The 27,728-nt window shown below is 41.9% G+C and overlaps 1 protein-coding gene across 2 annotated transcripts; it reads right to left on the reverse strand.

Annotated features, from left to right (window-relative positions):
• Positions 1 to 1,145: 1,145 nt before the first annotated feature.
• On the reverse strand, positions 1,146 to 24,192 carry LOC121325034 (gap junction gamma-1 protein-like). 2 transcript variants are annotated; one of them, XM_041267333.1, is made up of 2 exons: positions 23,300 to 24,192; positions 1,146 to 2,517 (listed from the first exon to the last, which is right to left on the reverse strand). In XM_041267333.1, exon 2 carries the CDS (start codon positions 2,466 to 2,468, stop codon positions 1,152 to 1,154), a length of 1,317 nt encoding a protein of 438 aa, XP_041123267.1. In that variant the 5' UTR covers positions 2,469 to 2,517; positions 23,300 to 24,192; the 3' UTR covers positions 1,146 to 1,151. The 2 variants fall into 2 exon arrangements, with proteins under 2 accessions (XP_041123267.1, XP_041123266.1); XM_041267332.1 differs by having other exon boundaries at positions 23,296 to 24,192.
• Between the last annotated feature and the right edge of the window lie 3,536 nt (positions 24,193 to 27,728).

The raw sequence follows: 27,728 nt of genomic DNA on the forward strand, positions 1-27,728 counted from the left end.
CAAGACAGGGAACAGCCCTCTTAACATTCAGCAGGATAAGACTCCTATTGCATAGCAGTTTCACCCATTTCCGGTTTTACTACAAGGTTGATTATCCCCAGTATGTAGGTAACAAGCTCAGGTGTGTCTTATTACACTCACAGTAAAACCAGGAATGGCTCAAACTGCTGTGCAATGGGAGTTTTATTTCCATCCCTGTAAAAGGTAAACTGATGAGTAGCATTATCTATCTATTCTCTTAGATTGCTTTTCAAAGCTAACCCCGCGTGTGTGCAGGTAAGGCACTTTGTGGGAAACACAGCATTCAGAGCCTTTTATTTTCCCAAACCACTGCACAGAAAAACCTGGGAAATACCCGGAAAATACCAGTAGAATTTTTTTTTTTATATATATATATACAGTATGTACCAATATAGAACAATAATAATAAGAAGAAGAAAAAGAAAAAGAAAAAGAAAAAGAAAAAGAAAAAGAAAAGAAAAAAAGAAAAAGAAAAAGAAAAAGAAAAAGAAAAAGAAGAAGAAGAAGAAGAAGAGCAAGGTTTTCTTTTCCTTCAATAACCTCAAAGAAAAAAAAACTAACTAGCTTATAAGTCATAGGGCTGATTTAACAAATAAACCAACAAACTACCTCTAAAGGTCCAGGAGCAGTGACTCTGTGATGAGTCTTTCTAAAGGTCCAGGAGCAGTGACTCTGTGATGAGTCTTTCTAAAGGTCCAGGAGCAGTGACTCTGTGATGAGTCTTTCTAAAGGTCCAGGAGCAGTGACTCTGTGATGAGTCTTTCTAAAGGTCCAGGAGCAGTGACTCTGTGATGAGTCTTTCTAAAGGTCCAGGAGCAGTGACTCTGTGATGAGTCTTTCTAATGGTCCAGGAGCAGTGACTCTGTGATGAGTCTTTCTAAAGGTCCAGGAGGAGTGACTCTGTGATGAGTCTTTCTAAAGGTCCAGGAGGAGTGACTCTGTGATTAGTCTTTCTAAAGGTCCAGGAGCAGTGACTCTGTGATGAGTCTTTCTAAAGGTCCAGGAGCAGTGACTCTGTGATGAGTCTTTCTAAAGGTCCAGGAGCAGTGACTCTGTGATGAGTCTTTCTAAAGGTCCAGGAGCAGTGACCCTCAAGCAGGGTCTGTGTCTCCAAACAGGGTCGTTCGTCTCTAAATCCAAACGGAGGACTTCCCTTCCAGGCACCTGCTGCTGCTGCTGGCTCCCCCTTCTCCCCTGCTGGAGCAGGGCTTATGCTGCTTCTTGTTGTCCTTGGCTGCGATGGGGATGTTCTGGTGCTGGTGGTGTGGGCTGTGGCTGTGGTGGTTCTGGTTGTAGGTCTGGATGGTAGTCTCCAGCCAGTGCTGAGCTGCATGGTACTCTCTCTGCTCTGCGGCCGGGCTGGTGCCAGGGAAGTTGTCCTCGTTGCTACCGTACTGCTGCTGCTCCTCCTGCGCGATGTTGGCTTTGTTCTGCTTGCAGGCCATCTTGCCGTTGCTCAGGTCAGTGTAGGGGATCTGCTCCGGCTTCACCGTGATGTTGTAGCCGGGAGGCGCGGAGGGGGCGTTCCAGGTGAAGGGGTAGGAGTAGGGGGCGCTGGCAGGGGGCTGGCGGAGTTGGTACCCCTCCTCGAGGGGCTGGTGTTTTCTGCGCAGCACATCATGGATGGTGCCCAAGCCCAGGTGCAGCATCTCCCACAGGTTGATGACTAGGCAGAGCAGGGTGACAGCATACATGATAAGCAGGAAGATGGTCTTCTCGGTGGGGCGCGAGATGAAGCAGTCCACCTTGTGGAGGCAGGGGCTGCGCTCGCATGTGTAGGTGGGGGACACCTCGAAACCGTACAGGGCGTACTGCCCCCCGAGGAAGCCCAGCTCTAGGGAGGTGCGTGCCAGCAGCTGCATCACATAGATCTTCATCAGCCCATCCTCTTTGATGCGCCGGCGCCCGTCGTGCCGCCCTGCCTTCCCCGATGTGGCCCTGGCCGGCCCCGCGGCGCCCGCGTTGTTCCCCTCGTTACAGCTCTCTTGCTCAGGCTCCTCGTAGATCATTGGGTTCTCCTCCTCGTTGTCCTCTTCGGTCTCCTCGATGCCGCGTTGCTGCTTCCTGGCCCCCCTGAACAGCTTGCGTCGCTGCTTACTGTCGCAGCCGAAGCCCCCCGGCTGGCAGCTGTGCCCCTCCTCGTTGCGCGCGATCTTGTGCACGGCGTAGCCCAGGTACATGACGGAGGGGGTTGTCACCACGATGATCTGGAAGACCCAGAAGCGCACGTGGGAGAGCGGGGCGAAGGCGTCGTAACAGACGTTCTCGCAACCTGGCTGGGCCGTGTTGCACACGAACTTGCTCTGCTCGTCGTAGTAGATGGACTCACCACCCACAACCGTCAGCACGATGCGGAAGACGATGAGCACGGTCAGCCACAGCTTCCCCACGAAGGTGGAATGGTTGTGGATCTCCTCAAGCAGCCGTGTCAGGAAGCCCCAGCTCATGGTGGTGCGAGATTACGGGGTGGGGGGAAACAGACACACCCTCACGAGCCTGGAAAACACAATACCAATACAATGATTTAATTATTGATTAAACAATGTACGCTGCAACAGTATATATATATATATATATATATATATATATATATATATATATACTATATATATATATATATATATATATATATATATAGAAAGTCTACACCCCCTTGAACTTTTTTCACATTTTGTTGTGTCAGTGCTTCAGTTTCATGCATTTAAATGAGGATTTTTTTTCCACTTATCTACACAACATACTCCACAAAAAAAGTGGGAAAAAAGTTTTTATAGAGAAAAAAGTCATATATTAAAAATACAAAACTGAAAGCTCATAATTGGTTAAGTCTCCACCCCCCCTGATACTTGGTGGAAGCACCTTTGGCAGCAATTACAGCTGTGAGTTTGTTGGGATAGGTCTCTACCAACTTTGCACACCTAGATTTGACAATATTTGACCATTCTTCTTTACAAAACTGCTCAAGCTCTGTCAAGTTCCTTGGGAAGTGTTGATGGACAGCAATCTTCAAGTCATGCCACAAATTTTCGATTGGATTTAGGTTGGGGCTCTGACTGGGCCACTCAAGGACATTTACCTTTTTGTTCCTTAGCCACTCCAGTGTAGCTTTGGCTGTGTGCTTTGGGTCTTTGTCATGCTGAAAGGTGAACTTCTGTCTCAGTTTCAGCTTTATTGCAGGGCAGGTTTTCCTCAAGGACTTCTCTGTACATTGCTCCATTCATTTTCCCTTCTATCCTGAGAAGTGCCCCAGTCCCTGACCATGAGAAACATCCCCATAACATGATGCTGCCACCACCATGCTTCACAGTAGGAATGGTGTTCTTTGGGTGATGCGCTGTGTTGGGTTTGCACCAAACATAACGCTTTGCATTTAGGCCAAAAAGTTCCATTTTTGTTTCGTCAGACCACAAAACTTTTCGCCACATGGCTACAGAATCTCCTGAGTGTTTTTATGCATACTTCAAATGGGATTCAAGGTGGTTTTTCTTGACTAATGGCTTCCTTCTTGCCACCCTACCATACAGGCCAGATTTGTGGAGTGCTTGGGATATTGTTGTCACATGCACACTTTGACCAGTCTTGGCCATAAAAGCCTGTAGCTCTTGGAAAGTTGCCATTGGCCTCTTGGTAGCCCCTCTGATCAGTCTCCTTCTTGCTCGGTCATCCAGTTTGGAGGGACGGCCTGATCTAGGCAGGGTCTTGGTGGTGCCATACACCTTCCACTTCTTAATAATCGTCTTGACCGTGCTCCGAGGGATATTCAAGGCCTTTGATTTTTTTTTATACCCATCTCCTGACCTGGGCCTTTCAGCAACTGTCCGGGAGTTTTTTTGAAAGCATCTTGATGCTCATGGTTGAGTCTTTGTTTTGAAATGCACTACACAGCAGAGGGAACCTACAGGAACTGTTTTTATCCTGAAATCATGTGAATCACTACAATTTAAAACAGGTGGAGGCCACGTAACTTAGTGTGTGATTTTGAAGGCGATTGGTTACACCTGAGCTAATTTAGGATCGCTATTACAAGGGGGGTGGACACTTATCCAACCAAGCTATTTCAGTTTTTATTTTTAATCCATTTTCAATAAATTTGTAGAATATTTTTTTAACTTGGAAGTTGTGGGGTAGGATGTGTAGATAAATGAAAAAAAAACTATTTTAATTCCAGGCTGTAAGTCAACAAAAGGTGACAATTTTAAAAGGGGCACTTTTAAAGTTATTTAAAGTTACTATAGGCACTGTATGCATGTATATATACACCACTTGATTTTTATTTTTTGTCATTTTTTACTGTTTTTTACTATCTTTATTTTTCCATTCAAGCAGAGAATGGTTGAAATCGACCATTATACTTAAAAAAAATAAAAATAAAACAGACTTTTTATGCCATTGAGAAACGGCTTATTTAGAGAAACAATCATCATATTCAACATGCAACAAAACCATGGTTACCAACATTCTAGTTGAAATAACGTTTGGTCACAGCTGAGCTATACATTAAAAAATTGCCCAAAATAAACCGTAGTAAAAGCAGCATATACAAGTGTCTTACACAGACATTTATAACATACATTTACGAGTAAAAATAATATGCACAGAACAAAACATTAGATAGTTGAACAGAACTAACTTGCACTTATTATTCAGAGTCTGAGCTCCACCCCTCTCCTGCTTCAGCATAGGCAGACTTAGAGTCACTAAAGGCAAGGCAGTGGGTTTGCTTCAGCCGTTGTCCATGGTATTATTATGCTCAATATCCAGTAAGTGCTTTTCTCTTGTGCCCCACTTTCAAATCAAACTAGTAACTGTCACTGTATACCTAAAGCAAAAGCTTACCTACACCTTAACCCACTAATTTCAAAGTAGTTGCTTTGAATGACAGGCGCTATAGCTGGCAAATGAAAGTACTCAGTCGGTGCAGGTCATGATGATTGACAGTCATTTAAGCGAGTGAGAGCATTGCAGCGCAGCTTCAGTCAACGAGATCTGTCAGAACAGGATGAAACGACTGACAGTGAAACTACAGTAGCTACTAAGGGACCCCTGAGAGCGGAAAGGAGACGGGACAGACAGTAAGTATAAAAACTACACAAACTAGAGGTTATTTCTAAATGATTATTTTTGGTAAGAAAATAAAAAATAGCGTGTGCTTTTACCGACGTTCCTATATAAATTTATTGCAGTCAAATATTTTTGGGGAATTCAACAAACAAGCTTTAGCGATTAATATTGAAAAGTAGCAAGCCTATATATATATATCCCACCACCCCTCCTAGCAGAAAACCAGTCATCACTTGGCTCTCATTTCATCTTGAACGGTGGTTTGCAATTCCTATTATTGATAGGTACAACTAGAACTTCTTGTTGCATATTTGCTTTTATGTCTTTACTCTTGTGAAAGTTTCCTGCAGTAAAAACACAGCAAAGTGTAATAAAGCAAAGTGAAAGCACAGGTAAGCATCACAAGGAACAGCGAGGTATAAATAAACATCAAATCAGTGTGAACTATGGCATATGCATAGTATAACCATGGGAAAAGAAAGTCAAGCTTTTGCACTGTAACACTGTAATAGCTGCAATTAGTTATTAAATATGCTTTGATACAGTATTGTTTTATCTCTAACTAAACAGAATTCCCACAGCATGACAGCTGGGGGGCTGCTGCAGGGCTGGAAATTAGAGACTCCTTTTGCTTTGCAAGTCATATTGCTTGACCCATTCCAGGTTTGGTTAGCCACAGAGTACAGTTAACAAGCTCAGATCTGTCTTATTAAACTTCTAGTCAAACCAGGAATGCATCCAACTGCTCTGTAATGGGAGTCTCGTTCCCATCCCAGAGTTGTTTTGGTGTCCCTGAATTCTGTTGCAGTTCATTAGTGCACTTGCTCCCAGTACTGGCAGGCTTGCCAGCACGGCTAAGTGATTTCGTCAGTCCAGCTATTTCTGGCCTTTGAAAATGCCAGTGCTATTTTCTGGCACCCTGCCCTGAGGGATAACCCTGTACACAACTGGCAGGTTTCAGGGCACCCTGGTCCAGCAGGCACACGCTCCGGTATACATATATCTGAAAGGACAGCAGCTCATTATTACAGAGATAAATTTATATGACAGCACTATACTGCTCAGTGAAAAGTAAGCAACACATCGGGCACTGGGTACAGACACTGCTGGGTAAGCAACTACACCTCAATCCTGAGCTGAATAGCAGCTGCCTGCCGCTTGGGTCTCACAGTAATCATTAACATGCAGACAGCACCTTCCATGCAAGTGCCTTAAACCAGGGTATAGCAATTCATTGTGCATCGATGATTCAGGATGCTTTCTTTACATGATCTACTGTATTGTAATAGAGGTGTGCACTGTTTGTATCGTGATACAAGGCCACAAGCACAGCGTATTCTCATCTTGAATGGAGTGTGCTTTATAGCTGGAATGAATTAGGGGTGAGCTGATTCATCGGTTCGCAAGGTGATATTTACCTTGACGATACAACTATCGACACAGTGACCCTTGTATCGGTACACTGCAATATTTGAGGCTACATGCAAAAAAGAAAATGCGGTGGTCTGCAAACAGTGATATTCATGCATAGCTGTAGTTTCAGTAATTTCACTGAAAGTCTGACAATGACATGTGTTAGTATGGCATCCTCTCCCCATCTTTTCAATCCCATGTATAAGGTTTTTGTTTTTGTCAAGCTCGCTGGAAGTGAACCGCAGCACTAAGCAGAGACGGGTTATTGTTGATGAGCGCAGTCATTTCATGATGGAAGGCAACAAGGCAAGACAATATGTACCTGTGGGCAGCCTAGTCTTCTTTCAGAATACAAATAGTTCAAACACAGTTCAACACTTCTTTCAGAACACAAATAGTTCAAACACAGGTCGACTGTCAGCAGACCGATCAGCTCCACAACTTCACATCATAAACAAACAATCAATCAACCAAACAAATACATATTGTAATTGCTTGCTATGACCAACTGCATTGATCCACAGCAGGTTTTACATTTTTGCACGCCTGCCACTAGTTTAAGGGCAAGTTTAACCTCCAAAAATATCCAGCCACTCGGACAACAAGCAGCGGCGAACACAGTTTTCAAGTTTATAAGCCAAATGTTAGGAATAGGAGCTATTTATAAAACAAACAATAAAAAAATCAGTCAGTCAGCCAGCTAACTAGGCTGCATGAAAGATGACAATACTGCAATTAACCCAATACCCCCTGTCGATCCCCTCAAAGGAGCTGCTGGCAACGGTGCACCCACCAGTGATGCCACTAGGTAGGACCTAAATAGGTCACGCAGCCGAGGCCAATGATTCGCCTCCCGTCCCCTAAAATGTCCAGGTCTCCCCCTCTCCTTGCCAGAGGAACAGTCTGGGGTGAAACAGCTGCCAGGACCTCCATGGGGGCCACTGATTAGTGCATGTACAGGCAAATATGAATTGAGTTTAATCACTGTCTGCACCACACACACACACCCACACGCACGCACGCACGCACGCACACACGCGCGCACACACTTCTCATTTGGATCAGTGATTTTTTATTGTCAATCGGAAAATAAAAATGTCAAAGACTAAAACTAGAACGGAAATTAAGACAAAGTGATGAAAACAATATAAAAATCTAAATAATGATCATCATAACGACACTGAAGGCAACAAGCAGTCAACTCAATTCCCCTTTTCAATCAATTACCCCTTTCCAGTCTTACACTTTTGCCTTTCACATTGACGAGTGCAGATTTTAATACTGATTCAGGCAAAAATTTTTTACAAAATAACACATTTATCCTTTAAACATACAGACTTGCTAAACTTTCGTTATGTCTTAAAAGAGGTAAAAACCCTACAGCTTGGTAGCTGGCAGCCTGCTGTTCGAGCAGTGCTTTGTGACAAGGGGGCCGGGTGCTGCTGATAATCACATGATGCTAAATGATTAGCTGTGGAAGCCGTAGCCCTGACCTGACGCTCCTGCCCTGGCTTTCGGATGCTGAAATCCGACAGGCTTCACTCTCTCACAAGGCTGCTGGTGCACAGTGATCCCACGCTTCACTCTCTCACAGGGCTGCTGGTGCACAGTGATCCCACGCTTCATTCTCTCACAGGGCTGCTGGTGCACAGTGATCCCACGCTTCACTCTCTCACAGGGTTGCTGGTGCACAGTGATCCCACGCTTCATTCTCTCACAGGGTTGCTGGTGCACAGTGATCCCACGCTTCACTCTCTCACAGGGCTGCTGGTGCACAGTGATCCCACGCTTCATTCTCTCACAGGGCTGCTGGTGCACAGTGATCCGACACGCTTCACTCTCTCACAGGGTTGCTTGTGCATAGTGATCCCACGCTTCACTCTCTCACAGGGCTGCTGGTGCACAGTGATCCCACGCTTCACTCTCTCACAGGGTTGCTTGTGCATAGTGATCCCACGCTTCACTCTCTCACAGGGCTGCTGGTGCATAGTGCACTACCTAAGTATGTTACCTAAACACTGTCACAGTAAAACCTGGAATAAATCAATCTGCTCTGCGATAGGAGTATTGTTTACATCCCTGCTTTTTACAATAATCTCCATACATTACTAATTATAAATATTTGGCAGTGTTATTTAAACATCTACAGTCAGGGCTGACGCAGTGGCAGTGCAATCTATACAATACCAGGCACAGACTCCCACACTGTGCAGGCTGACTGTATCAGTGCTTTCGTTCTAGACAGGGTTGGAGGTAATCCTGACCCACAGCGATCACAATGAAGAGGCACTGCAGGGCTTAAGCTTTAACACACAGCTCCTGACTGGGAGAGGGTTTAAGAGCTTGTGCTGAAATGACTTTTCTGGCTCACTTATGTGTGCCAGGTTGCTCGGTACCACATGTGGAAACCAGATGTTTGAAGTTTCCATGGACACAGCTCCAACAATCCTGGTAAGGAATGAATACAGAGTGTGTGTGGGGTGGGGGGTTTAGGGGGTTTGGCAGCGGGGGCTGATAAATACAATGTTAGCTCCTGCTGCTGAACATCCAGAGGTTTTAAAAGGAGTATTTGTTTTTTTCCTTTTGATCACGAAACTGTAAAGCAAAAAGAAAATGAAAAGCCCGGTGCTCTGGAAAACGTCTTCAACGAGACGAGGCTCGACTTACAGAAGACAGACCCTCGAGCAGACAAGCATCCCTCGTTAATAAGACTGAATGTTCTCTTGGAGAATTGTGTGAGTGTGCATTGCTAATGGAGGGATCTGTGCAGCCCAGCTCATCTGCTTCAAGTAGCAGAGAGATGGGAGGGGTTTAGAAAGAAGAAGTTATAAACTGTTAGAAATTGTAACACCGAGCTGGGAGGTGACAGGGGCAAGCAGGCTCTCCCTTTATTCAATCCCAGGTTACTGGTCTCAGCCGATAACTTCAGGGTCTCAGTAATACAGCATCTCTTAATCCACCGGAAAGCACGTTGTGGCTCTGGGATAACCAGGTTTGACACACACAGGGACTGAAGTTAAGGCCTTGATGGGCAAGGAAATGTTGCCTTCGTTGGACGCAAAGACTCAGGGGCACCAAAGCAGTTCTAGGGGGCAAAAAGGTAAAACATAAATCCAACCTAACGTACTTATACTCATCCATAAAACAACAAGAAAGAGCCTCTCTGTTTATGAAAGTTTAATTCAAACAAACACAAATCAATGTTTTCTAAATGATTCACACACTAACTGTTACAAAAATAAACTATAGGTCAGTTTTCCACTGTAAAAATAAAATGGTAGAAAAATTAAATTTAAAAACAACAAACTTTCATAATGAAAAAATACAAAGGGTAATTTGACAAAAAATTAATATTTAGGGTATTTTTATTTACTTGGTCACACCCCACTAATACATAGATTAGACTAGAGGCTTAGATACAGCCTTAGTGATACAACAGCACTGTAAGCGATGTCAGTGAAAGGAAAGTTTGATAGATTTTTAGTCAAACTGGCTGAAGATTTACCCATGGCTGCAGTGTGAAACCATAGTGGTCAAATGAGTTATTCGGTCTGCAGTGTAGTTTGCTATCCGCTGTTACAAAACCTGTACAAACAACGTGGCTTTAAAAAAAAAAAAAAAAAAACTTGAAGTAGAAACTTTGTCAAGCAGTGGAGAATGCTCTGCATCACAATGACGAACAGCTGCATGCACATAATGTTAGATGTTTACAATTGAGAGACTATAGTTTGACAGTTGCAAAGGATTTACAGTTTTGTTATCGTGCATTGCTGGATATGCGATTCAGAAAAGAAAAGGTCTGCTGTTTTTAAGCATACACAGTCTAACCCCTTTCATGAAAGCACACGTTTTACTAGTTAAAAAGCAGAACTACGTAAGGTAGCGAGAATGTATTGCACAAAAAAAATAAAAACAGAAATCGATGCAGATCTGAAGTGTTTTGTTCACTATTGTATTATCTCTCCTACTCATAAGTTTCATAAGGCAGACAGCTACTACCTGAACCATGTCAAAGCTACTTAATTCATTTTTTTTTTGGTGTAAGTGTTTTTTGGTGGAATGAATTTAATTACAGGTATTCTGTTAATAGCATAGTGAAAAAACAAAAAACAAAAACAAACATTTGCTTTGATTAGCAAGTGTAAATACTCTCATAAACAGACTCTAGACAGTCTGAAAGACCCCCCCCCCCCCCCCCCCCCAGCAGCCTGGCTTGTATTATTTGCTTGTGTCGATTTACAATACGCGCATATTTGACTGTCTATAAAAAGCTGTGGGAAGGAAGAAGGGAATGCGTGACACACAGACAGATACATTATTTCTATTTTTAAACTTTTTCCATTCAAACACCAAATAGGAATGAAAAACCAAAAAAACTGCCGGTAGTGAAATGACCGTGTTGATTATCTCCTCCAGTAAAACTCCTGAAGGGGCAGAGGGGTCTGCTGGGCTCGCTGCCATCACCCTGGGATTCTGGGAATATCAAAGTGACTCTGGCGCTTGTGCTGGGAATGTTCTTCCAGAGCGGGAACATCAATGTGTGCTCTATCCCAGAACCTCAAGCTCGTCTCCCTGGGAAACAAAATACATCCTGTCTCCCTTCCCGAAAAATGGAGTGTGGGATAGAGATAGAGTCTCGACTTCTTCCAGACTGGCCAACTTCCCGACACTGGGAAAGAACTGTCAGAACAGCCCATCCAAAGAACTCTGTTCTCACTGCTTGGTGCCCTCACAGGTCAGAAGGGAGATTTACAACCAAGAATCATTGTATTTCTGTCACAGCCATTTATTAACTTTCATTATATTTAATAATTGCTTACTCTGTAATATTGCTGTGTTCTCGCTGGTGTGGTGACACTGTTTTGTTTTAAAAGCGCATGCACTGCGGATATATGTACATTTATTTTTTATTTCAAACATTTTAAATGGATTTTGGGTTTTAACTGGTTGAAATCGTTTTTGAAAGGTAAACTATTTCCTGTGATGTCAGACCTTTGGTCACTGCCCTCCCACCCAAATTTCCAAGCCTAGCTACGCCCCTTCAAAGATATTCTGTTACACCAACATACTCAACTAAACTGATTCTCTATGCGCACAAAGGGTTGTGAGACATAGAGAGAGCTCTGGAGAAGGTTTTCAAATGAGTCAATGGAGTGCTGTCGGATTGAGCTGCTTTGAGCTTATTTGATCAATCTTTAAAAACATAACAACCTTGTGAAGTCTATTTTACTTTGCTCAGAGTGCCTTGACGAAACACACAACCTGTGATAATAATGACATAGCGTAATCTATAAGAAGAATGCACATTTCAGAACACAGTAAGCGTGCATTCCAGGTCATATCCTAATGGTACCGGTATGCAGCTTACTCTTGTCTGGGTTTCACATTGATATGGCTATACCAGTATGACACCGGTAGCAACTCCAGTGTGAACAGACGTTGCCATACTGTTGCTCAATGCTACAGGTATAAAACTGCAAGTGTGCGCAGGTCTTTAGTATAGTGCAATAGTATACTGTGCATTTATAGAAATGCAAAGCCAAGGACGAACTGTAAACTGTGTTCTTGTCTTTACGACACACTGTGATCAGCTGCTGGAGAACAAACTATCAGGCAAACAGGCCCTGAGGGTGCCGGCTGGCCCTGAAGAGAGCGAGAGGGATGCAGGCTGTGGGCACTACAGCTCCCTGCTGTGTCCTGAGGCAGGGATGCACTATGAAGTATAATGATTATCCATGCTGGGGAACAGCACATCTCTACATTTCTAATTTACTTAATTACTTTATTTTTTATTTTTATTTTTGAGAATACTGTAATAAAATCACCCGCCTCTTAGGTAAATAATAAACCGTATACAGTAAGTTCACCTATGCAAGAGGAGCAGCATGCCGAGGGCTTTCTGCAGCTCTCTGAAGAACACATCCTCACCCCTTCTGACCTCTCAACTTCCGACAGCATCTGCTTGCACTTCCACACTCTTCTATACAAGCTCCACTGCAAAGTGCCATTAATGGCAAAGTGGGGGAATGAGCTGGTTCTCCTGGTGGGGTTTTGAAAGGAACATTACCTCCCACACAAAAACTCACCACACGGGAATTTCATGCAGCAGACGTGTTCCACAGCAATGAGGAACTCCTGGCACAGCTTACTAGATACAGCACAGAGGACAGGGATTACATAATGTAAGGGATTACATTCCCTTATCAGCATCACTGTAATGTTGACAAACAGTCAAGGCAGAAACAGGAAAACAACAACTTCTCCAACTAAAACTAAAGCGTGCCTCTCTGTCAGCAGATCCCAGGCGCGCGCTGCCGGACACTGCAGAGGAATTGGTTTTCTACTCGTGTGTGCTGTATACATGTCAAGCAGCAGGGATGTAGCAGGCAACGCACACACAGGCATGCTTTATTTACTGTTCAGAAGAAGGCAGACTAACCGGAGAATCCAGATTAGATTGCGAGTACTGGCTGCATGATCCAGATTCCAGGGTAGTCGATGAGATCGCTGCAGCTAGCTAATGACAGCTCGAGGGGGGGGGATTCACAGCCAGTTTCCTGAGAAGAGGAGCCGAAGCAACTTTATTGGAAAAATGCTGCCGGCGTTGAAATAGCACCGATCACTCACTCTCAGGGGTGAGGATTTCCCCGAGAAACATCCCTGAACTGCACTGTTAATCAGCTGTGCATCGGAACAAGCAAGCCAACATGACCTTCGTCAACAGCAAGGACTGGGCATATCAAAGTGTCAACCACAAACACTAAAGACACGGCTGCTTCCATTCCTGAAATATCACAAAGTAAGCGGTCCATGAAGCCTTGAATTACTGTTACTTTTTGCTTCAAAAGAACACCCCTTGGTTAGGTTTGTAATGACACGCTAATGTCACGATATGAAACATGCTAAATAATGTTATGTTAACATATTCAATTACATACCGCGTTATAGTTTTCCATATACTTAACGAAAAAACTGATACAAACTGAAAAATGTGACATTTTGAAATCCAGCATGAAATACTGTACTACTATTATGGTTTCCAGTAGACTTTTGCAGTATTTATGTTTTAGTTTCTTTGACTACATGTTAAATAAAAGACAACCCCCTGTACGTCCTGTAACAGAGTCTGTGTGCTCTTCACCAAACCAGGAGCAGCACCACGCACACTCAAGAACAGCTTGGAACTGAGCCATGCTTAGGACAATGCTGTTTCAGCAGTCACTGGATCTCAAGTCAAGGGGTGTTAAGATCAGAGTTAATGCTTAGAATTCTCCCTAAATGTTTCAACCAAAACTTGTTATAATCTAGGTATTATCCTCAGTGTTCACACAGTAGTTGGTGTACAGTGTCAGAATATTTATTTCACACTCGATATTGCTTCACTGTCTTTGCCATGCTGAATTCCATGCTGTACACACACAGCCAGAATCACAAAGTCCTCCTGAGCCAGACACTGATACATTCACAGACCTGGTGACCTGGTAGAGGTCCACAAACGAGGAGCGCAACAGCAAAAACCTGCTGCTCCAGCTGATTTAAGACCATTTTTTGGAACAACTACAAGTTCTGCATTTTCTGATCTCAAGGAATGAGTAGGAATATACAGAGTTAGCAGTTCCTGGAGCTATGATGGCCTTAATCCATGAAGGACCTTATAAGTTATTACAGCAACTTGAAAATCACTGAACGCGGGCAGAGTGACTTTTTATGGTTTTGAAGGCAGCAGAATGAGATGCGGAAAGAAGAAATCTCTCATCCCACGCCAAAACCATCTTTATATTGTATTAATAACGATCATGGCCTTATAAGGGAGCAACCTTGTATTAGGCTGTTTTCAAAGGCGTACTCGTGTGCAATGGCATGGTTTGCGGCACTGTGACAATGCAGTGCTGTGCACTAAAGCTTTTAGTACAGCCCCAGTCCCACAGTGAGAGATCCATTTGTTTGTTTCAGAGCTTCCTGTTGTTGAGTCAGTTTGAAGGAAAGCAGGGCTGCCATCCTGCTCTGCTCTGCAAACACCATCGCTCTCTGTCTGGAAAGTTTCCATGGGAGTCGACACCAGCTCCCCGCTGTAAATCTTCCCTGCTGCACAAGGATACATCATCCTTACAGTAACAAGAGCTCACAGAAACACTCCGAGAACACGTCTTCACCACGCGTGTCATGAGTAAGCTGTTCAATGTGCACACGTCAAAGAACCCTTGTTAATCGCAGGTTAGCGTCAACAATCAGTTGATAGTCTAGGTTGACTGTCACTATTCGGTGACAAGCCACGATGTCCCAGAAGTTCCTGTATAAAAGGACATATTTTAAAGAGTGTATCATTACTATGAAGAAAATGTATCACTGAAAACCCAGCAGTGACTTTTGGGTCGACTGGTTACCTGGGAAGTCAGCAAAAGAATGACCCTTCCTGTCGTTTCCTGGAAACGAAACCATCAGGAAATTTGCCTTTGTAATATTTTTTAGAATGACTTGCTAGAAAGATTTGTCCTACATAGTCTTTCTGGAGGACCGATCAGAGAATGACCTAAGGCTGAAGTCTCTACTAGGGTCGACACAGGAGAGAGGTGCCTTCTTGACATACAGTCATGAACTTCAGGCTTGTTACGTGACACGGATTCTTGTGGTGAGATGCTGTCGTGTCAGTCCTTACACCCGACCCTCGACTTCACACAGGAATGTCACACCTGGGAGTCTGAAGACTGTCAGGGCCATGTGGATACAGTGATACTGTAAAGAACACGTCTTCACCATTAATAATAATTTTTGCTTCATGTCAATTCATAATAATTTTTGCTTCATGTCAAGTCAAATAAAGAAAACGTAATTCAGTCCAAACAAAACTGCGCCCTTTTGTGCATGACAAACAAAAATAATAATTATAACAAAAAAGATTCAAACTACGTCATACTTTTAGGTAGGAGATCACTAAATTGCACTTAAGGAGACATTTCTGAATCTGAGTACATTTTAAAAACATATTTTTTACATTCAAACTAAGTTACTGTGGGGTATGTTTCATCATAGAGTGAAAACGCCATTCTCTTAATATTCATATTCTCTGCTGTTTAGAAAGGTGTAACACGGATGTCTGTCCTGATACACATGCCGAAAGTCGCGTTATGTTAGTCGCACCTCCGGAGCGGAAGGGTTAAAGGATTGCTTTCTAAACTACATTACCCAGAAGAACGGCCCTGACTCTTGTTTAATACTTTCTGGTTTCTATATGGCCATTGGATAAAGACAAATCTTTTTGTTTTGTGGGCGTTTCAGTGGAAGACTGAGGGTATTCAGCAGAGAGTCGAGTCAGAATGCAAAGAAGGTAGCAGTAAGGGAGTAATGCTGTGAGTCATTTCAAAGTTGTATTAATTAAGTCAATCTATAGCTTTACAAGCCTACTGCCAAACGCCCGATTAAGCAGCTTTTTAAAAAAAAATTGCTAACCCGTTACATAGAACATAGTTTAAAGTTTTTTGTAATTGTTATTATGTTAAATATTCTTCCTAGCGCTTTACTGGGCTCCTGCTGCAGACAGAGTCAATGTGATAGTATTGTATTCATTATTCATTTAACTACGTTTTTTTTTTTTCCCCCTTCATTTGTATGAAGTACTGTGCTTGTCCGACGGGCAAAGTCTAACAGTAAAACTATTCTAGACTCAACCTGCTCCTTATGACGGAGTTTCTGATTGGTTGAAAACTACTCCGACATTTTAGCGGACCTGCAGAGTGAAAAGCAAAGCGGTCGGCTGCCGGCGCACGCTTCGGAGGACAGCGTGTTTGTCTTCGCCGCTCCCGAGGCAGCGCAGGGGTGGTAACGGTGAGCTGAGTTTAAAACACAATTGGATATGTCAAACTGGGAGAAAAACGGGGTAAAATCAATTGGCTACTACTAAATTAAAAAAAACAAAAACAAAAACATTAAATATGTTACAGTTTAAACAGGTTTCATCCTAAAACGTTTAGAAAAACGGACGCTAACTAACCTTGTTGCAGGTTGCACTGTGTTTGCAAGAGCCACTGGTTACTCTACAGATATAAATCCTGCAGTCAGGACCAGCCTTGTTGAGCTTTTGATCCAATGTAAACACAGGCAGAAACTGTTAAACTACTCCGAGCAGATTGATGATTTGAAACATTAATAGAAACATGAATAGCTTCTCAGGGAGGGGAAACAAGACTCCTATTGCATAACAGTTTTTGCACCAGTCCAGGTTTTAATTCAAGCTTGAGTAGAAGAATCAGAATATACAATACGTGAATCCGGATCTTTATTGAACGGGCACACCGTTACAGATTGAAACAAACTAGCGACTGCAATTCGTATGTTTGATTCCCTACCCATGGTCTCTGAGGGGACGTCCAGTCTTGTGTACAAGTAAACATCCACAGTTTTGTAAATGTTTTCAAGTTTCTTTTAGTATGACTGCATGTAGCCCCATCGCATGTTTTATAGTTATGGGGGCGAACAGATTCTACTAAAGCAGCCAAATCAAGAAACAGCTTTGACCCTGATTAACCCTGTAATGTCCATTTCTGTACCACACTCGACACCATGCTTGCTTAGCCAGCCCTCGATATTATTCTTATTTTTTACACCCAGCCTCACAAGCCAGGATTGTTCATATTCAGAACATAACATGTTGCCAAACAGGGAAACGAATTCAATAAAAATTGTTCAAAACATCATGCAATCGAAGAAACTACAAGATGATGTAGCGAAAGTCTACTGGAATATTATTACACCATTTCATGTTAGATTTCAAAATGTCACATTTTAAATTTTTTGACCATTTTCCTTTCCCAAAGCGATGTGTAATTCAATGTCTTAACGTAACATTATTCAGCAGGTTTTGTTCAACTTTCTGAAGAAAAGTTAGTTAATTCTATAGTGTGATGCAAAACCTTTGGCCAGAACTGCAGATGCTCAGTAATGAGCCGCCCTCTTGTATTGTCCTGGCTGACTGGACTCTAAGAACAAAGGTCCTCCTCGTCTCCCATGGAGGGAATGTTCAGTATGTACCCATGGCAGAGAAACACTGTCGCTACACTGGCATTGCAGTGTTTACAAAGACAACAGTCAGGCAAAGCAATTCTCCCAGAACACTGCTGAGAGAGAGAGAGAGAGAGTGAGTGAGTGAGTGAGTGAGTGAGTGAGGGAGGGAGGGAGGTGGTTTCTCCCTGTCCCTGGGTATGTGTGCTCTGTCATTGTGTCTCGTACTGGCCAGTGGAATACAGATGGGGAGAGGACCTGTCCCTGTGTGTGTCTCATACCTGACAGTGGTGGAACACAGACAGGGAGAAGGCCTGTCCCTGGGTGTGAGTGCGCTGAGAGAAGCCGAGAGAAAACGTTGTCTCGTGAGATTTCTGGACCAGTTTCATATAAAAACATAAGACATTTTTAAACTAATAAAAAATAAAAAATAAAAACACACTTGAAAGCTGATGATGAATAAAACCCTATTGAGGCTGTTATTGGTGTACAGCTATGGCTGCATCACAGACTACAACTCAGACCACTGACTGAGAATCATGCATAAAAACAGCCTGGCAACACTGCAGCTCGGTTTCAATTAGAGCCAGCGATGTGCAGGACTACATTAGAGCGCTCTGTGGGGTTTGAGGTGTTCCATGCAAACCAATGCAAATATAGCAGCCATAGGGACCACTGAACTGGACAATACCAACAACTTGACCGAGACAACGACAGAATACAGCTGAGAAGGACGTTTCAAGCCGTATCTCCCAGCTTCAGGCATTCATGAAAAATCCTGCAAACATGAAGCAGTCTGTAAGGAAATGGTACAGATTTCTGTGATGTGATGTGCTGGAACTGTGCCAGCAGACTTCCTTACTGCTATGACAAATGCCTACAAGAATAGCAAGCCGCTGGATTGAACTTGTGGGATCTTACTGTCTGCAACCCAAAGGAAAGGCCCCTTCTTTTAAAGAACGTACTGATTTATATAAATCCACAAGAGTGCTTAAAACAGGGAGGATTAATAATTTTATATATATATATATATATATATATATATATATATATATATATATATATATATATATATATATAATTTAATCTTTGTGAATTGTCTAAACAAATTATAGATATAATTTGAATGCGCTCTCTGATTTTTCAGGCGCTCCTGTGAAGTGACTGCCATAACGCCCATCCGTCAAACAGGAAATACATGATGAATAAGAAGCATGTCGTGCCATTCATCCCCGGAATCACAGCCAGTACGGACATGGGAAAGCAAATCACTACAATCTAAACACACTGCATGCACGTGTGACCAACACGAAGGTGTCTCCTGACAGCTGATTCTGATTCTCTCAATCATTTCTGCTGAAGAATGTCCTGTTCAAGCTTCAGCACAATTCAGTAAGTGCAGCTGCTCTAGATAGATGGAAAAAACTCCATAGCTAAAGAATGTCCTGTACTCTGAATACCATGAGCTAAAGAATGTCCTGTACTCAGAATATCATGAGCTAAAGAATGTTCTGTACTCTGAATATCATGAGCTAAAGAATGTCCTGTTCTCTGAATACTGTGAGCTAAAGAATGTCCTGTACTCTGAATATCATGAGCTAAAGAATGTTCTGTACTCTGAATATCATGAGCTAAAGAATGTTCTGTACTCTGAATATCATGAGCTAAAGAATGTCCTGTACTCTGAATATCATGAGCTAAAGAATGTCCTGTACTCTGAATATCATGAGCTAAAGAATGTTCTGTACTCTGAATATCATGAGCTAAAGAATGTCCTGTACTCTGAATACCATGAGCTAAAGAATGTCCTGTACTCTGAATACTGTGAGCTAAAGAATGTTCTGTACTCTGAATATCATGAGCTAAAGAATGTTCTGTACTCTGAATATCATGAGCTAAAGAATGTTCTGTACTCTGAATATCATGAGCTAAAGAATGTCCTGTACTCTGAATATCATGAGCTAAAGAATGTTCTGTACTCTGAATATCATGAGCTAAAGAATGTCCTGTACTCTGAATACCATGAGCTAAAGAATGTCCTGTACTCTGAATACTGTGAGCTAAAGAATGTTCTGTACTCTGAATATCATGAGCTAAAGAATGTTCTGTACTCTGAATATCATGAGCTAAAGAATGTTCTGTACTCTGAATATCATGAGCTAAAGAATGTCCTGTACTCTGAATATCATGAGCTAAAGAATGTCCTGTACTCTGAATATCATGAGCTAAAGAATGTTCTGTACTCTGAATATCATGAGCTAAAGAATGTCCTGTACTCTGAATACCATGAGCTAAAGAATGTCCTGTACTCTGAATATCATGAGCTAAAGAATGTCCTGTACTCTGAATATCATGAGCTAAAGAATGTCCTGTACTCTGAATATCATGAGCTAAAGAATGTTCTGTACTCTGAATATCATGAGCTAAAGAATGTCCTGTACTCTGAATACCATGAGCTAAAGAATGTCCTGTACTCTGAATACTGTGAGCTAAAGAATGTTCTGTACTCTGAATATCATGAGCTAAAGAATGTTCTGTACTCTGAATATCATGAGCTAAAGAATATCCTGTACTCTGAATATCATGAGCTAAAGAATGTCCTGTACTCTGAATATCATGAGCTAAAGAATGTCCTGTACTCTGAATACCATGAGCTAAAGAATGTCCTGTACTCTGAATATATGAGCTAAAGAATGTTCTGTACTCTGAATATCATGAGCTAAAGAATGTCCTGTACTCTGAATATCATGAGCTAAAGAATGTCCTGTACTCTGAATACCATGAGCTAAAGAATGTCCTGTACTCTGAATACTGTGAGCTGAAGAATGTCCTGTACTCTGAATACCATGAGCTAAAGAATGTCCTGTACTCTGAATACCATGAGCTAAAGAATGTCCTGTACGCTGAATACCATGAGCTAAAGAATGTCCTGTACCCCGTATATCGACGATGTGGTTATTTACAGCTCCTCCCCAGCAGGTAATATTGTAAGCAGTGAGTAGCCCGTCTGATGGCCAGACACTGTTTTTTGACGACAGAGTAGTTGTGCTCCCGAGGGAGCATTTTGTTACTAATGTACAGGATGGGATGTTCTACTCAGTCTACCATTTGGGACAAGACTGCACCCAAACTGACATCCGACACATCGGTGTGGAGCTTGGTTTTGGGGATCGCCGCGTCCACCAAAGCCTGGACCTTGGTGACAATGGGTTTCACCCTGCCGTTCCCCATTATAAATCCCAAATATTGTGTCTCTTTCTTGGCAAATGCACATTTTCGCAAGTTAGCCGTCAGCCAGGCTACCCTTAGAGACTGTAGTCTGCAAGCGTGATGATGCTGTTCATGCAGTGACTGCTCTATATGAACGGTGGAAGAGAAGCACAGGAATAAAACAAATCTGCCTCTTTATATTCTAGATTTTACTGTGTGATGTTCTATACAAAATAATTATATGAAAGCTTTCAGCTTCATGGCCCCGCCTCTCTGGAATTCTCTCCCAGGTTTAGTGCGTGCAGCTCCCACAGTCACACTTCAAAACTGGAATCTGTTATTAGCTGTTGTCTAAATTGCTATTTCAGGTTTTTCACTCCATCATGTTTGTATGATTCTGTATGACACGCGCATCCACAGTGTTTAGCATTCACATCCTAGCCCTGTATTTAATGTATCTGCATTGATTTTTACTGTTTGTATTTCATGTACTATGCCCTGTATATCACTGTATTTAATGCATTATGAATTGTTCCTCAATATCCTGTACAGCACTTTGTAATGGCGGTCCACTATGAAAAGTGCTATAGAAAATAAATAATGATTGACTGACTGACTGTCGTTTTTTTTTTTATATAGATATATATATAATATTATATATATATATATATATTATATATCATATTAGTTTACACTCGTTTTTGAGCAAAAATATATATTTATACAACCCAATTTTCTTTCCGATAAAAAAGGCTACTTTTTTGTGTATGAAAGTAACAAATCCAAAAGGAAGTATAATCATTCATTCGAACATTATAAATTATATATATATATATAATATATATACACACACACACACACACACACACACACACACACACACACTAAAGGGCTCCACTTCTGTTACTCCGCAATGCTGCACACTGGTGTAAGCTACAATGGTTTTCAGATGCTCCTACTGGTGCAGGAGACTTGGTGCGGTTAACAAGATACTTAACACCTGAAGGTACACAAGGAACGGAGCGCTTATTGTTCACACGGTTTCTTCTTAAAATACACTTGAAAGAGACTCGAGCATCACGACGAGGAAACTGACCATTCAGATGATCAGATCCAACCCGTCAGTACATTTTAAATCCCGTTTCGTGCCCCTCGTTGCACCATCCCTTGTACTTCAGTGCAATCACTCAATCACTTTCCTTTAAAGTTCTGAAGTCAATTTGTTTAATTCGCTGTTACTGGAGTCCATATATGCCTCATTGTGCAATATATTTTTTTCATATTACTGTATCTTACTCTGTTCAATAAAGGACATTCAAATAAAAACATTACAAAAAAAAACCAAAAAAAAAAAAAAAAAACATTATGAAGTCAGCTGCTTGTTCTCTACACTCCTAAACTAATCTTAAGGTTTGCAAATAGTGTGCTTTTCCTTTTAGATACAAGTTTAAACGATTCTACACTGGTGCAAGAGGGCAGAATATGTGCCCTATTCTGAAGCTGCCAGCGCTTTTAGGAAATCGCACGTGGCTAATCTGGGACGGTAAAATCCTCAGCCTGGTTCTCATTTTGCACGGAACACCTGCACTGCAACCTGAGGCTCCGGGCTGGGCTGAGACGTGCATCACCGTTACTTAAGTTTTTATAATGCTGGACTCAAACGCTCTGAACCCAGCTAGCTACCCGGCGACGCTCATCATGACAAGTCGGGGTAAACGAAGTTGTAAGAAAGGAAAGCTGTGTGTTAGTTAGCTCGGCGCGCCTGCAGTAAACTGCAGTTCCTCATCACCCGGTTGCTGCTGCTGAAGTTGCACGCGAGAGGCACGAATTGCAGAAGTGTGCATGGACGCGAAATACAGCAGCCAGCAAAACAGCACGAAACTGGATTTCATTTTTTTGCACCAAATCTGCACAGAGCACATAGCGTATTAAACTATACTGCGCACTGCAACTTACTCGTTAATATAGGCTGCCCCGTGCACTCACATTTGCATGACCTGTCTCCGCACTGTCAATAATTTGGCGCCATTTAAATGGAAAGGGGTCTAGATTCTAACACTCGAGGGGGATTCAACTAGCCAGATTCATCTTAACAAAAACAACAACTCAACACAAAATCACACACGCGTTAAGTACGCGGTTAGCTGGTCCGGAATTAAAACGTTAAACTAAAAATACGCCGGCCCTTGTCGTCTTTAATTTGTTGATATATTTTAGATGTATCGTATTAAGTGTAAACATCGCTAAAATATAATTTAAAAATTAAAAATAAATCGAACGAATTATGTTCCTCTGGTTTTTAAATAACTGATATTGCTTTTGCCGCATCGCTTGATGTGTTTTTTTTGGGGGGCTGTCAAATAAACTAATATTTTTAGTTCAAAATGCTAGCTGTCGTGCAAAAAAAAGAAAAACCCATCAATTGTCAGTGTCTACATTATTGTCGTAATGGTTTGCACGGCTAAGAATCTCCCGTTTATTGTTTTATTTCACAAACCATTAAACGTGTACTCAAAAGGATCCAGGTGCAAATATTTGTATTATTTAATAATATGTTTATGTACCCACATTCACCAAGAAAGTAAATATACTTACTCACAACAGCGTTCACACTTCAGTCAGTATGGTCTTTTTCGTTTTCTTTAAATCTGCTCAGCCTGTTTAGTTCGTCCCCGTTTTGGTTTTAATAAAATCGGATGTTTCTCCCAATTTTATAAACCTTGAAACAAAAAAAGGTATGTTCTTCTCTCAGTGAATCACTACCAGTCCGTTTTTATAATGTATCCCTTCCCGTTTCTCTTTCTCAGTCAAATTTACAATATTTACGGTGCCGAGCAACTCAGCTGCAGCTGCGCCGATTCCAAATGCCTTCACATATAATTAATAACATACACAAAAATAGGGTTTGTTTTTTTAATTCTCCGTCCCAAAAACAGACAGCTTACTCATCGAAAAAAAAAAACCAAAAAACAAAACAAAACAAAAAAAAACGGTCTTCTACTACTCTCATTTCGTTGCCCATACCTGGAAATAACTTTCAAAAAACTATTTTTACTATTACAACCTTAGCAAAAAAAAAAAAAAAAAAAAATCATCTTTTTCGGCAATTCCTCCTCCTTCTCAGTTCTAGACGTCGGATTCCTCCCGCTGCCTTGCCTGCACATAAACTCTCCATCCTAAATAAAAATAATGAAACGCATTAAAGTAGATCCATAACCACCCGTCCCCGTTCATTGCAGTGACAACAGGCTCAGCTTGCTGAGGGCTGAGTGTGAGGCAGGGGGGAGCTGTGCGCGCTCCCGTCCCACCGGTTAAAATGTAGTGTCAAACAATTTTATTATTATTATGGCCCGACCACACAGTGTCTATCCTGTGAACCACCATGACTCAATACTGGAACCAATGCACCAGATCAAAGCCCTTTAGTGAGTCAGGGATGGAAGTCAATGAATTGGATAGAAGAATGAACTTTCCCAGTATGACTTGTCCAGACCGCCTGTGTTCATATCATTAGTAATAGCATTGCAATGTACGTCAATGCAGATGCAATAACCCACAGAACACTTGATAAGACACTGCCCTGTTGCTGCTGCCTAAGTTGCACGCGAGATACACAAATTGCACAAGTGTGCATGGACGCGAAATACAGCAGCCAGCAAAACAGCACGAAACTGGATTTCATTTGAAGGGTGTTTTTTGCACCTTACTGGTTTCGTGTACCAAATCTGCAGAGAGCACACCATGTATTAAACTGTACTAATCCTCTAGCCCAGTCTGAATATTCTGCACTGAATATTCTTCCAGATTGCATTGCTGTGTGACATATTTACTTTAAGACCATTCTGTATGTTGCTGATGGAATGTGGATCAGTTCTGTATGTTGCTGATGGAATGTGGATCAGTTCTGTATGTTGCTGATAGAATGTGGATCAGTTCTGTATGTTGCTGATAGAATGTGGCTCAGTTCTGTGTTGCTTGTGGAATGTGGCTCAGTTCTGTATGTTGCTGATGGAATGTGGATCAGGTCTGCATGTTGCTGATGGAATGTGGATCAGTTCTGTATGTTGCTGATGGAATGTGGATCAGTTCTATATGTTGCTGATAGAATGTGGATCAGTTCTGTGTTGCTTGTGGAATGTGGCTCAGTTCTGTATGTTGCTGATAGAATGTGGATCAGTTCTGTATGTTGCTGATAGAATGTGGCTCAGTTCTGTATGTTGCTGATGGAATGTGGATCAGTTCTATATGTTGCTGATAGAATGTGGATCAGTTCTGTATGTTGCTGATAGAATGTGGATCAGTTCTGTATGTTGCTGATGTAATGTGGATCAGTTCTGTATGTTGCTGATGGAATGTGGATCAGTTCTGTATGTTGCTGATAGAATGTGGATCAGTTCTGTATGTTGCTGATGGAATGTGGATCAGTTCTGTATGTTGCTGATAGAATGTGGCTCAGTTCTGTATGTTGCTGATGTAATGTGGATCAGGTCTGCATGTTGCTGATGGAATGTGGATCAGTTCTGTATGTTGCTGATGGAATGTGGATCAGTTCTATATGTTGCTGATAGAATGTGGATCAGTTCTGTGTTGCTTGTGGAATGTGGCTCAGTTCTGTATGTTGCTGATAGAATGTGGATCAGTTCTGCATGTTGCTGTGGAATGTTCAGTTCTGATGTTGCTGATGGAATGTGGATCAGTTCTGTATGTTGCTGATGGAATGTGGATCAGTTCTATATGTTGCTGATAGAATGTGGATCAGTTCTGTGTTGCTTGTGGAATGTGGCTCAGTTCTGTATGTTGCTGATGTAATGTGGATCAGGTCTGCATGTTGCTGATGGAATGTGGATCAGGTCTGCATGTTGCTGATGGAATGTGGATCAGGTCTGCATGTTGCTGATGGAATGTGGATCAGTTCTGTATGTTGCTGATGGAATGTGGATCAGTTCTGTATGTTGCTGATGGAATGTGGATCAGTTCTGTATGTTGCTGATGGAATGTGGATCAGGTCTGCATGTTGCTGATGGAATGTGGATCAGGTCTGCATGTTGCTGATGGAATGTGTATGCTACTGAATTCGCACATTGGCATTTGAGCAGGTTTTCATTATCCTTGGCAGCATACATTCACAAATTCTGTTAGTTGACGGTCAGGCCTTGTCGACAGCACATACTTTATAGTTCAGCAGGTCCTCTGGCACTGACTGCAACTACTTCCATCTGTGAACCAGAGTGCACGAGGAGGAAGACTTGTGCCTGAAGGTCTGTCTGCATTTCATCCAGCTGCAATTATCTGGGGAATGACTTTCTATAGAGAGAAGTGATAAGATTGATGGTAATTCTATTCACTCATTGAGTAGATGCTTTGTGGATTAAACTACAATCTAATCTGCAATGAGATGTATATCTGAGCCTAGACACCCTTGTAACTTACATCTCAATGGGTCTTTTCCAGCTTCATTATTTGAAATAAACAAATAGAAGTTTATTTCAATTGCCTTTGAACTAAATTCCACAAACAGATATCAGGAGGTATATTCAGCACGATAGCAGTCGTGCGTGCAGTCAGAGTGAATGTGGCTGGGAGCTACAGGCCTGGATTCAGGGCTCAGGAGTCCCAGCTGAGATCTACACTGCTTGGCCACAGCAAGGTCAGCTTTTCCCATGCCTTCTAGGGAATCGCAGTCGTGTGATTGATTTATTCCTTCGGGATTCTCAGAACTCCAGTTCATTTCACAGGATGTGCCTGAGTGTGGGAGAGGGCGAGCTCTTTTCACAAAGCTTCAAGATAGTTATTTTAAGGAGCCATCCCACAGGACTGGAAAATTGGCAATGTTGTTCCTATATTTACAAATGGAGATAACTTTGACACTGGGAACTACAGACCTGTACGTTTAACATCAATCATGTGTAAAATCATGGAAACTATAATAAGGAACAAAATTGAGGAATATTTAGATTGTAACAACATTATAGGAGACAGCTAACCTGGCTTCAGGAAGGGTAGATCTTGTTTAATTTTAATTAATTCACTAGATTTCTTTCAGGAGGTGACTACTAAAGTGGACAAGGATAGTGTGTATGATATCATCTACTTAGATTTTCAAAAAAAAAACTAAAGACTAAACCTAAAGATTAAATCAATAGGAATAAATGGTAAAGCAGCAGCATGGATTTATAACTGGTTACAAGATAGAAAGCAGAGAGTTATAATCAGAGGCCAGGCATCAAACTGGAGTAACATAAGTGGGGTACCACAGGGATCGGTATTGGGACCATTGCTTAATCTATATACATGACTTGGACCAAGACATAATCAGTAAACTATGCAAATTTAATAATACAAAGCAATTTAGACAAGATTCAAGCTTGGACTGACACATGGCAGATGAAATGTAACATGAATAAATGCAAAGTCTTGCACATCGGGCGCAAAAACATTAAGAGGCAAGTACAGCATGAATAGTAATGAAATAGAGGAGGCTGTGTATGAAAAGGACTTGGGGCTAGAAGTGGACAAATCTCTTAAGCCAACTAGACAGGGTGAAGAAGCTATAAAAAAAAAAAAAGGCAAATGGAATGTTATACAGCTAAGACAGTTGAATTCCACACCTAGAATACTGTGTACTGTTTCATTCCCCATATCAAAGACATTGAGGCATTGGAGAGAATACACAGGAGAGTAACATGATTAATTCCAGGATTGAAGGGTATGTCATATGAAGATAGACAAAGAGCTGAATTTGTATAGACTAGAAAAGAGCCACACACGACTTAGAGGTATTTATAATTGTCATCGGGTTTAACAAAGTAACTGCTGATAATTATTTTTTACAGGTGACAGAGAAGAGAAGCAAGGGCCACAGGTGGAAGCTGATGGAGGGCATATTCAGAACCGAGGGGAGAAGGAGCTTTTTCACAGAAAGGGTAGTGAACCATTGGAACAAGCTGCCAGACAGATTCATTGAAGCGGAGACACACACACACACACACACACACCACACACACATAATATATATATATCTATATATA

Source organism: Polyodon spathula, chromosome 12, assembly GCF_017654505.1.
Source record: "Polyodon spathula isolate WHYD16114869_AA chromosome 12, ASM1765450v1, whole genome shotgun sequence".
Classification (NCBI taxonomy): Eukaryota; Metazoa; Chordata; class Actinopteri; order Acipenseriformes; family Polyodontidae; genus Polyodon; species Polyodon spathula.